The 12,463-nt window shown below is 42.3% G+C and overlaps 1 protein-coding gene across 2 annotated transcripts in view; it reads left to right on the top strand.

Moving 5' to 3' along the window:
- The window catches only part of SORD (sorbitol dehydrogenase), a 34,961-nt gene that overhangs the window by 5,434 nt on the left and 17,064 nt on the right, over positions 1 to 12,463 (top strand). For both annotated transcript variants that reach the window (XM_061182194.1, XM_061182193.1), the window contains exons 2-3: positions 4,939 to 4,972; positions 8,633 to 8,797. In XM_061182194.1, coding sequence (XP_061038177.1) covers positions 4,939 to 4,972; positions 8,633 to 8,797 — 199 coding nt within the window. The remainder of the gene's footprint in view (positions 1 to 4,938; positions 4,973 to 8,632; positions 8,798 to 12,463) is intronic.

Here is a 12,463-nt window from a genome sequence, read left to right as displayed (position 1 = left end):
ATCCAACCAAGCTCAGAGTCTTCATATTTTCGCTTTAAATAAAGAAGCATCTAATAGGTTCATGTATAGTTATGTTCATACATTTTGAATTAGGAGGAATTTTTTTATAGTTTATTTATCACAGCTGAGAAATAATCCTTTAACCATCCCATATGGATTCAATTGTAGGTGCTGGGGAAGCTCAGGAGAGGAAGGATGGTGAGGATAGGGAAGGCTTTTTGCAGGAAGTCATTGTTTCTCTCCATGTTCATGATTCATGTTCATGAGTCTCTGTCCCTGACCCATGCCTGATCCCCAGTCCCAGGAGTACAACCACGTATTGGACAACCCCACCTGGATGTCCCCCGACACCACAATCCCAACACACCCAAACCTAAAATCTCCCTGAGTTCCCACAGGAATTAGAAAGTCATTCTAGATGTCTCCCTTCCCCTCACTTCCCACCTCCTGTGGGATCTCAGTGAAGAAGGAGGGGAATTGGCCAGTAGAGAAATGGCCCCCTTGAGGTGAGGGAGTGAGTGTGCGGTGGTTTGGGAATTGCAGGAGGTTTGCAAGGAGGCAGGTAGCCCGCAAAATGAGGGGTTTAGGATTTTGCAGGGCCACTGGGCACTTTAAATGAATTTGCATTTTAGAAAGATTGTTATCAGCAGAAGGCTGGTTGGAGCCCAGAGAGCCTGGGCTGGAGGCTGGAGACTGGCTCAGTGAACTTTGGGAGAGTGTCTGACCCTTCTACTTTGACCCCGAGTTTGCCAGGACAGGACCAATGCGGCTAGAACAAAGCCTTTTAGGATAAAGTGGCCAAATGGGAAACCTTTGGATTTTCCTCCCACCCTCAAAACACCCTTCAAGCCCTGAAGGGAGGGGGAAAGTTGAGGAGGGAGGGAAGCAAAAGTAAGATTGTCTGCTCTGCTCTCCTTAAGGGTGTAGGGCAGCCAGCCAACAGGTTGACAGGAGACCTGGCAGGCAGAGCAGGTGGCAAAGGTGGGCTGCAAGGACCTAGGGCAAAACTGGCCGCTTTCTCCTAGCCCTGCCTGTTGTCCCTTACTCTAAGGCAGGGAACACGGCTTTTACACTCAACTGATAGAATCAAGCCTAAAAACACTGCTGGAATCCTACTTGACTTTCTTCTGAATTCCAGCCTTTCAAGGAGCAGTCAAGTTCTCTTAATATTGACGTGAAAACAAGAGAAATACAGCTTTTCCCCAAAACAATTTTTAAAAACTACCCTTTTCAAAAGGAAAAGGACAAGGTTGTCCAGAGCTGGTTCAACCGTATTGTGAGCTGATTATACAGAAAGGATTTTGATTTTATTTCTTTTGTAATAAGAGCTAATTTATTTACTGTGAGCCGGGCACTGTTTTTGTTTTGTTTTGGCCGTGCTGCATGGCTTGTGGGATCTTAGTTCCCCGACCAGGTATTGAACCCTGGCCCTTGGCAGTGAGAGCAAGGAATCCTAACCAGTGGACTGGTGGGGAATTCCCAAGGGCACTCTATTTTATGATTATCTTCATTATACAGGGGAGGAAATTGAAGGCACAAAGAGGTTATGTAACTGCCCCGAGGTCACACAGCTCCTGGAGGGGAGCCTGGGTTTCAGCACAGACAGCGATTCCAGAGTCTGAGTTCTTCACCACTGTACCAGCTATGTTGGCTGGAGGAGGGAAAGGGCATCTTCTAATTTCTCCTCATGTTGAGGCCATTGCTGCAATCCAGGCAAGATGTACTGAGGGTGTGAACTCAGATGTGCACCTGGAAGTTGAGGAAAGGGGGCCAATAGTGTATATTCAGGAAATATATATTTAAGCTAATTTGAGAAAATATATTTAGGAAAGGCAAGATAACATTTAGGATGTGAGAGGCACTTGAGATGATTCTGTGTTCCCACAGAAAGTTCTTCCTAAAGTATTTCTGTGATTTATTTGTGGTGGTGGTGCCGGTGGTGGGGAGACCTGAAGGTCTTAGAAAGGAGAATATGTAAGTTAAGTATTTCAGTGAAAAATGCTGTAAAACTTACATAACTCAGTAAAGAACGGTTACTCAACTCCTCTTTATCCCCTTGTCACTATCATTCACAGAAAGATAAGAAATCCTGTTCAGGAAACTATGAATATGCCTGATTACAAAACCTTTGGGAATGAAGAAAGGGGGCAGGGGGTTAAAAGTGAAAGTTCGAGATCTCAGAGGAGCTAAGAAATTTTGATACATGAGAAATAGGATAAATGAAAGAATATCACCACCGTAATCTGAGACAGAAAAGGAGATTAAGTAAACAGCATTTAGCCAACATCATACCAAGGAACCATAAATGAAAAGCAGGGTTTTTTTAGTAACCATGCTGTAATAACTTTTGAAGACATTGTGAGCCCTGCAGCCACGCTTAGGATAATATTTACAAACTTAAAGACTGATCTTAACATGGTCTTGTGCTTAGGTGGCATGTCTCCTGCAGAGAAGGGAGACAGGAGCCAAGCTGAGCTGTAAGGGTGATTAGAATCAACAAGAAAGAGAAAAAAAGAAAGCTGGTTTTCAGGGAGAGGTATTTAAGTTCTCCATAATGTGTGTTCTGCTACTAAGGAAAAACCAGGTTATCGGCACAGCACCCTCTGGTGTCCAGGAGAGACGCTGCAGCTTTGCCCAGGTGGTAAGGGCAAAGTTGGTCAGCTCTGTTAATTCCAACAGACATTTACAGTAGTAATCTCTAGTGACCCAAGGGCAACTTGGTGTCCCCAGCTGTTGCTTTGAGTTTGGCTCTTACCACCTTTCCACCCCAAATGGGGTGTTTGGGCCTGGCCTGGTTGGAGCCAAGGATATGAAGAGTATGCTGTGGAATTCCCAGTGCCTGGGAAGCTGCCTACTAGTGCCTTTAGGGGGCTATGAGGGTGGGGGAGAGTACAGTTCCATGTTTGAAACAAAAGGCCTTACTTACTCTTTAGTTTCAATTTAACCTGCAATTTAAAATTTTACTCTGTGTAACAGAAGCAGAACTTTACACAGCAGTCCCTGATACTGTGTAATGCCAGATGTGGAACCAGCAATTTTGAGAAAGGTTTTGGTGACAGCCAGCTATCCGGAGTTGCCTGTCCTAGATGGATTCCCTCCTTCCCTCCCTCCTTTCCTTCCTTCCTTCTTTCCTCTCTGCCTTCCAAATTTATTAAGAGATGAAAAAGCTGCCTCTTGCCCCCACATCATGCTGCTTTGGATGCAGCTCCATCATTTACTACCTTAGTGTTACTATAGACAGATTGCTAAATCTCCCCATTCCTCAGCCTCATCATACAAAACATGGGACAATAATAAAGGTACTACATAGTATTGTCCTGGGGATGAGCTGAGGTGATGCATACACAGCACTTAGCACAGGACCTGACAAAAGGAAGTTGGTCAGTGTTAGCTAATCAGCATTAGCATTATCCCTTTGACCTTTGTTTCACTGGAGACAGGGAGTTCAAATAAGCATGAGCTGTTACAACAGAAAGGGCTGGTAATCTCCAATGAGCAAGAACCTCAGACTTCCTGTGGAAATACTGTCATGGAGAGTGATTATTTAACAAGTACAAGCCCCCCAGGTTTGGAGCAGAGCACTGTATCTGGTGCCAGAGATGGAAGGCATAGTCTTTGGCAACTAGGTACTTATCTTGCTAGCAAAATAGCCCTAGGATTATTATTATTTTTTTATATTGTAGTATAGCCGATTGACATGTTGTGATAGTTTCAGGTGCACAGCAGAGCGACTCAGCCATACCTATACATGTATCTGTTCTCCCCCAAACTCCCGTCCCATTCAGCCTGCCACATAACACTGAGCAGAGTTCCCTGTGCTATACAGTAGGTCCTTGTTGGTTATCCATTTTAGTGTACATGACGATCTCAAACTCCCTAACTATCCCTTCCCAGCCCTAGGATTATTTATTGCTACCCATAAAAGTATCTGGGGGAGGCCTTCTGAAGGAGGCAAGGTTTGAGCAGTGCTTCCTCCCAGAGCACTGTGCATTGGGCCCAGTTCCAAAATTCTCATCCCCTGATTGACTTTCCTTACATCACCACTGAAGGAGAAAAGGCAGATTCCACCTTGGGGGTGCAGTGGGATGCAGTGAGGCAGGCTTGGGAGTCAGACACACCTGGGATTAGACCTGGTTTATCCACTCTGGCCATATGACCTTGACCAAGTTATTTAACTTCCTAGCCTCAGGTTTCTCATCTGCAAATGGTGGCCATGTGCCATGATGTATGTAAAGCCCAGTAGTCTGTCTGGCACAGTAAGTACAGTGAACACTTTTTTTACATCCCTTCTCCCTCTTCTTGCTTGGCTGCCTTCAAAGAATTAATAAAATGAACACTTGGATTTGGCCACTCACTGCCCTTCCTCCTTGTCACCAGGAATTTCCTAGCCAGTTGGCAGTGGGAAAAAAGCTTGGTAAATTATCATCATCCTCATCATAAATAGCTGTGAACACCAGATTGCTTTTTAACTCGGTGAGAGTGGGCAAAATGCAGGTCCTGTGTGTTCCCAAGGGGCCTCTAAAACACCACATGGGAGGTTTTGGAAGAGAGTAAGTAACAAGTGTTGGTCTGTGCGCTGATGTGAATGAGCGGAGCACACACACTTTCTCCAACCTGTCTAGAGACAAAAACCCTCCTATGCAACTGCCAGAAACACCTCATCCTTGCCCTGTATGAGTTTGCCAGACCAAACAAATCTGTATCTCCTTTTTCTTGGTCCACGGCAAATTGCACCAGTGGGTGGGATGAGGTCAGAAGTTAGTCAGCAGTATTCAGGGTAGCCCCTCAGGCATCCACCCAGCAGCAGTATGGTCTGAGTCAGTGTTAATTATAAGAAGAAGTATTTGAATTAAACTTTAATTTAAAAAAAGATTGAAAATGTTCATAAGGTGAAGTTATTATGCATACTAAATGGTTTTTCTCTTTTGTTTCCTTTAGGAGAACTATCCTATCCCTGAACCAGGCCCAAATGGTAGGTCCTTGGAATACTTGCCTTATATTTTATTGTTTCTTATTGTTTACCCTGGAGACACATGTGCATTGCTCATTTAGCCCTCTTTTCCTACTGTTTATTACTTAAAAGCTTCCATTAAAAACTATGCTTTTGTTAGGCTTTCAACGTAGTCCATTGTCCCCAGCATGACTGGATAGATTCAATCTGGCTGCTACATGAAATAAAAGAAACAGTGGTAGAACCAAGAGAGCTACCATATCAAACTGCTGACTTGTCCCAAAGAGTTTTTGACATAAAATTCTTCAATTTATGGACCAAAGGCAGAATTGTTCCTGTTTTGAACTAATGACAGAGTTACTCTGTCCTCTTTAAACTGGAGGGTGGCTTATATTTGTGTGGCTTATATTTGGGTGGCTGAATCATGTCCTAACCCTAATCCAAACTTTGAAAAGGAGTGAGTCTATAGATCTTAATCTTTTAATTACAAAAGGGAACACCCAGGAAGGTCCAGGAAGACCAGGACCTTCTGTCCAGTGGGGATGGGAGGGGCTTCATGCAGCCCTACCCTACTACCCTAATCAACCAGGAGCAGAAAGCGCGTGAGCACACTGGGGCAGGGTTCCTTTCACCTTTGCTCCACTCCTTCTGGCCGAACCTGCTGAGCTGAGCTGACAGGCAAGTTTCCCGGGGTGGTGTCTGTACCTTTGGAGGTCATGCCACCCTCTTAGCTATGGCAGATCACAACTGATGATGACAGTTTTCTAATTCCTTCCATCTCTGGAGTCCCACAGCAGGAAGTGAGGCTGGTGGCAAGGGGCAAAGTGTCTATAGATAGCTCATCCCACACCCAGCCACTCGGGTCTCTTTCTGTCCTTGATGAGTTGGGGGTGTGCTTCCCCACCTTGCCCCACCTTACCCCAGAACTGTGGCTTCTGTGTGAACATCAGATTGCAGGCGGCTTTCTTGGAGCCTCTAGAGCTTTGCTACTCAAAGGCCAGTTGGGTTACTGATTTATAGCAATAAGAATACAGACAATAGCTGTTTCTATCAGTGTTTACCAAGTAATGTATATTTAAGGCTCAGTGTTTTTACTGAGATATTATGTTCAGAGAAGTGAAAGAGACACTTCATTGTGTTATGAAAAGTTGGTGTGGATTCCAGAGGTGGCAAAAAAAAAGGGAGGGGGGGGCTGTTTTGGATCCAAAGGATCCTTTACTGTTTCTCTCTCTGGAGCAGCATTCTGCTCTCTTTCTTGCCGCCCTTGAATTGGAAGGCGAAATGATGGTAAATTTCAGCTAGAGTTCTAGCAACTCAAATTTAATCTCTTATTATAAATTGGTAACTTCACAAGAGGAAACTGAGATAATTTTCCTAACTCGGATGACTTTTCCCTACCTTTGATCTCAGGATCCACCCTGCCACTTCTTACTCTGTTCACCAAAGCCAAGGATGAAGGAAGTTCTACAGAACCACACCTGTTGGATCTCCCATGGTTTGTGGCAAGGGCAGTGTGTAAGACATCTGAGTGCAGAGCAGAGCTTTGGGTCTCTTTGTCTTTCTAAGGCAGAACTTTTTCTCAGGGAGATATTTTGTAATGTGGTAAACTCAGTCAGACTAGGCCAGTAATCCTTTGGGATTTAATTCAGCAAAGGGGCTCAGTAGCATCATTATTTTAAACTTGGAAAACTGACAACAACAATATTACCAAATCTCACTATATTCAAACCTGTGAAGGAGAAATGCCAGTTGAAATCTTTGGATGGTTTAAATTAAAGGTGCACTTTTGAACAAAATAACAGGCATGAAGAACTCAGCCTGACAGCACACAAAGTATTGGCAAGCCTAGATTGTGCCAACTTCTCTCATGAATAGGTAAAAATCAAGCATAGCATATTAATTGTCTGGAAACAGTTATCTCCTAGAAAACAGTTTTTTTCTCTTAGGTAGTTGACACACTTCTTCCTACTAATGTCTTTCATTTGGTATACTAATCAGAGTTCTCCAGAGAAACAGAACTGAGAAAAGTTATTATTTATATTTATTTATATATAGATTTACTTAGATATAGAGAGAGACAGGGTGGGGGAAGCTGCCTAGTCTGAAATTTGTAGAGATAACCAGCAGGCTGACACTTCAGGTAAGTCTTGAGGAGAATTCCATCTCCTTCAGGAAACCTCAGACTTATTTTAAGCCCTTCAGCTGATTGGAGGAGGCTTATCCACAGTATGGAGGGTAATCTGCTTTACTCAAAATCTACTGGTTTAAATGTTTGTTTTATTGAGGTATAATTGATATATAACATATTAGCTTCAGGTGCACAACATGATTTGATATCTGTATATATTGTGAAGTGATCACCACAATGTCTAGTTAACATTTGTCATCACAAATAGTTACAAATTTCTTTTCCTGTGATGAGGACTTTTTTTTTTTTTTGGCTGCATTGTGCAGCATGTGGGATCTTAGCTCCCCGACCAGGGTTGAACCCATGCCCCCTGCACTGGGAGTGCAGAGTTTTAACCACTGGACCGCCAGGGAAGTCCCGACGAGAACTTTTAAGATCTATTCTCTTAGCAACTTTCAAATACGCAACACAGTATTATTAACTATAGTCACTATGCTGTATATTACCTCCCTATGACTGATTTATAACTGGAAGTTTGTTCCCTTTGACCTCCTTCACCCATTTCACCCATTTCACCCACCCTCCACTCCCTGCCTCTGGCAACCACCATTTTCTGTATCTATGGAGCTTGGTAGGTTTTTGTTTTGTTTTGGTTTTGGTTTTGGTTTTAGATTCCGCATATAAGTGAGATCATAAGGTATTTGTCTTTCTCTGACTTATTCACTTAGCATAATGCTCTCAAGTTCCATCCATGTTGTTGCAAACGGCAAGATTTCCTTTTTTTAAAATATTTATTTATTTATTTATTTATTTATTTTTGGCTGCATTGGGTCTTCGTTGCTGCGCGCGGGGTTTCTCTAGTTGCAGCGAGCGGGGGCTACTCTTCGTTGCGGTGCGCGGGCTTCTCATTGCGGTGGCTCCTCTTGTTGAGGAGCACGGGCTCTACGTGCGTGGGCTTCAGTAGTTGTGGCACGTGGGCTCAGTAGCTGTGGCGCATGGGCTTAGTTGCTCCGCAGCATGTGGGATCTTCCCAGACCAGCGCTCGAACCCGTGTCCCCTGCATTGGCAGGTGGATTCTTAACCACTGCACCACCGGGGAAGTCCCAAGATTTCCTTTTCTTATGACTAATATTCCATTGTGTATATATGCCACATTTTCTTTGTCCATTCATCCATCAATGGACACTTAGATTGTTTCCGTATCTTGACTATTGTAAAGCTATAGATGTGCTTAAATGTTAATCACATCTAAAAAATACCTTCACAGCAACATCTAGCATTTGACCAAACAACTGGGCACCATATCCAAGCCAAGTTGATGCATAGAATTAGCCCTCACATGCAATTATTTTGCTCTGTGGAAGCTTTCTTGCCTTACAAGACTTAATCAAGGTTGCTGTTTAGCTTGTTTTTCTCTGTGATCTAAATTTTGTACCTGGCCTTTGAAACCAAGCCCTCTCCTTCATCCAGAGGAAAAACGCCAGGGTGCCTCAGAGGGGCAGAGAGGTCCTTCCCTCCCTCACTTGTTTTTTCCTTCTCCTTTATCTTATCAGAGGTGCTGCTGAAGATGCATTCTGTTGGAATCTGCGGCTCAGATGTCCACTACTGGCAGCATGGTCGAATTGGAGATTTTGTTGTGAAAAAGCCAATGGTGCTGGGGCATGAAGCCTCAGGAACAGTCATAAAAGTGGGATCATTGGTCAAACACCTAAAACCAGGTCAGCAAAGCTCTTCAGCCAATGGATTTGTTTATTCATTCAACACAAATATTTGTACATGATTTCTCAGGGTCAGGCCCTCTGTTAAACACTGGGGATACAGCAATGAACAAGACAGTCTCAGTTCCTACACACATGGATCTTATGTTCTGCAGGAGAAGGCAGCTGGGACAGACAGTAAATTAATCAAAATTGTGTTGAGGGCAGCAGAGGAGAATACAGGGTGCGATCAGTGTATACTACCCTCCAGACCCCTGGCTTGTCTGAGGAAGGACAATTAGTTCAACACCTGAAGGCAAGTAAGAAATAAGCCAAGTAAAGGGGAGGGGAAAAACGTTCCAGCCACAGGAACCACAGAATGCCTCTACATGCTAAGAACCAGGGCCTTCTGTGCAGCACTGACCTTATTGGATGACTGGGAAACCACCAATATTTTTCTAGATTTGCTTAATTCAGGGAGGAATTCTCAGCTGTGGCAGATTGTGATGTTCCCCAACTAAGTGGATTAAATCCAAGCTGTCTTAGAATAGCCAGCTGTTGGCTTTAACCTTCCTTTCCTGATGAGGCCACTGAATAGCCTGGAGATGATGGATTATTTGGGGGAAGGAGGGAGTTCTCAGGAGGTTCCATCCTGTGTTATAAGGCTCTCTGAGCCTGGCTGCATGGTGAGGGATCCACTAGCTCTGAAGAAGCTAGACATGTGTCTCATTTGGGAATGTTAGGTCAGGCCCTCCATTTATCATCAGTGAAGTCGAGAAAGCCCCTGAAGTTTTGCAGGGTTATCCCAAAGTGGAAGGTTCATAGCTTCCAACAGCCACTGATTGGTTCTTACCTGTGGGACAAGGTCTCTAAATATAAGTCATAATAGGAAGTGGGCTTCTCTAAATTTAAGTTATAACAAGCGCTTAATCAGCATCTACAATGGGTCCAGCCTTGTGCCCAGTGCTTTGGGGGATATAGAAAATTGAGAAGATATGATCCCTGGATGCTTCAGTTTAGTTGAGGAGACCAGATATCAGGATATACATAGATACTTATATACATAAAAACCTATATATATATACACATGATTATTTTAAGTTGCTGATCTCTTAAGTTTAAATGCATTTTAATAATCCTGCATTTTTACTCCCCCAATCCAATGTTCAATGTTTTCAACATCATATTTTACATATTTTTGTTTTGTGTATCCCTTAACTTCTCATTATGGATATAGATGATTTTACTACTTTTGTCTTTTAACCTTCCTCCTGTCTTTATGAGTGATTGATCTACTATCTTTACTGTATATTTGCCTTTAACAATGACATTTTTCCTTTCATAATTTTCAAATGTCTAGTTGTGGTTTTATTTTCCACTTAATGAAGTCCCTTTAACATTTCTTGTAAAGCCATTTTAGTAGTGCTGAACTCTTTTAGCTTTTGCTTGTTTGGAAGACTCTTGATCTCTGCTTCAAATCTGAATGATAGTCTTGCCAGGTAGAATATTCTTATTCCTGGTTGTAGATTTTTCCCTTTCATTACTTTCAATATATCATGCCACTCCTCTCTGGTCTGCAGAGTTTCTGCTGAAAAGTCAGCTAGCTGATAGTTTCATAGGAGTTCCCTTGTGTGTCACTAGTTCCTTTTCTCTTTAATTTTTGCTTTGGGTTGATCTTGTTTGAGAGTCTGTACTTTCTGGGCCTGCATATCTGTTTCCTTTCCCAGGTTAGGGAAGTTTTCAGCTATCATTTATTCAAATAAATTCTCTGCCTTTTTCTCTCTCCTTTTTCTAGAACCTTTATAATGTGAATGTTAGTATGCTTGATGTTCCAGAGATCTCTTAAACTATCCTTGTTTTTTTTTTTTTAAATAAGTAAATTTATTTATTTATTTATTTTTGGCTGAGTTGGGTCTTCGTTGATGCACAAGGGCTTTCTCTAGTTGCGGCGAGTGGGGACTACTCTTCGTTGCAGTGCGCGGGCTTCTCATTGCGGTGGCTTCTCTTGTTGCAGAGCATGGACTCTAGGCACGTGGGCTCAGTAGTTGTGGCCCGTGCGCTCTAGAGCACAGGCTCAGTAGCTGTGGCGCACGGGCTTAGTTGCTCCACGGCATGTGGGATCTTCCCGGACCAGGGCTCGAACCTGTGTCCCCTGCATTGGCAGGCAGATTCTTAACCACTGCGCCACCTGGAAAGTCCCAAACTATCCTTGTTTTAAATAATTTTTTTTTCTTCTACTACTCTGTCTTCCAGCTCACTGATCCATTCCTCTGTATCATCTAATCTGTTGATTACGTCTAGTGTTTTTTTGTTTTGTTTTGTTTTCTTTTTGGTGGAAAGGAAAGCTTGCTTTATTTTGGATGCCAGCAACAGGGGTGGGGGGGAGGGGCAGACGCCTGTCCAAAGGCCGACTACTCCCTCTGACAATCAGTTGGCTACAGCTTTTATAGACAGAGGGAGGGGGCTACATGCAAAAGCAGCACAGTCAGCTCTGACAGTCATCTTGAAACTAATCATGAGGTGGTCTGATCAGGGTCGTCTTGATTTAAGTGCATTTAGTCTTCAGTTCCAGGGTTGGTTTGTTCCCATTTCCTTGAAGCCAGTTCTTGGAGTTGTGGCAGCTTATGTCATGGCTTCAGTCTGGTCATCATGTAGTTAATTTTTTCCACCTGGAAGGGGGTTTCAGTATCTATAAGACAGCTCACAGGATATGGCTCAGAATATTATCTATAGCCCTTGAGAAGGAACTAAAGGTCCTTGAGTATGCTTAATGACTAAATTATTATTATTTGTTCTCCTTTGACTGTTTTCCTTTGTTTCTGCATTTTCTCACTTCTCTGATTAAACTTATTCTTTGGCTAAAGTTTTTCCACAGACAAAAGGCAGGCTGAGGACATGGGGGGAAGGACCATAGTAGGGTCCTGCTCTGTTTCAACATTGTCAGATCATATTAAAAAATGCTGTCTATAAGGAACCCATTTTAAAATATAAATATTTAAATAGATTACAAATAAAAATATACAAAATGTTAGCATGCACACACTACTCTAGAGAAAGCCAGAGTGACTATATTAATATCATAAAACATAAAATTCAGAACAAAGAATATTACAAGGGATAAAGAGAAGTGTTACAAAAATTCACCAGAAAGACATAATAATTCTATATTGATGTACCTAACAGTAAAACTTCAAAATATACCAAGGAAAGACTTACAGAATGAAAGGAGAAATAGATACGTCTAAATTTATAGTTGGAGACTTCAGTATTCCTCTCTAAAAAACTGATAAAACAGGAAGATGGAAAAATCAGAAAGGATACGGAACACCTGAATAACACTAAAGTCAACTTGACCTAATTGCCATTTTTAGAACATACCACCTAAAAGCAGCAGAATACACATTTTTTTTCAAGTACACATAGAACATTCACCATGATAGAACATGTTTTGGGAAATAAAACCTCAACAAATTTAGAAGAATTTAAGTCATACAAAATACATTTTCTGATCATAATGGAATTAAACTAGAAATCAATAACAGAAGGATATCTGGAAAATTCCCAAATATGTGGAAATTAAATGACACTCATCTAGGTAAACCACATGTCTAAGAAGAAGTCACTAAGGAAACTAAAAGAAATTTTTTTGAAATTAAAGGTAATAAAAAAACAATGACAGTTGTGGGA

The sequence above is a fragment of the Eubalaena glacialis genome, chromosome 2 (assembly GCF_028564815.1).
Source record: "Eubalaena glacialis isolate mEubGla1 chromosome 2, mEubGla1.1.hap2.+ XY, whole genome shotgun sequence".
NCBI lineage: Eukaryota > Metazoa > Chordata > Mammalia > Artiodactyla > Balaenidae > Eubalaena > Eubalaena glacialis.
This window is presented reverse-complemented; position numbering and strand designations above follow the sequence as displayed.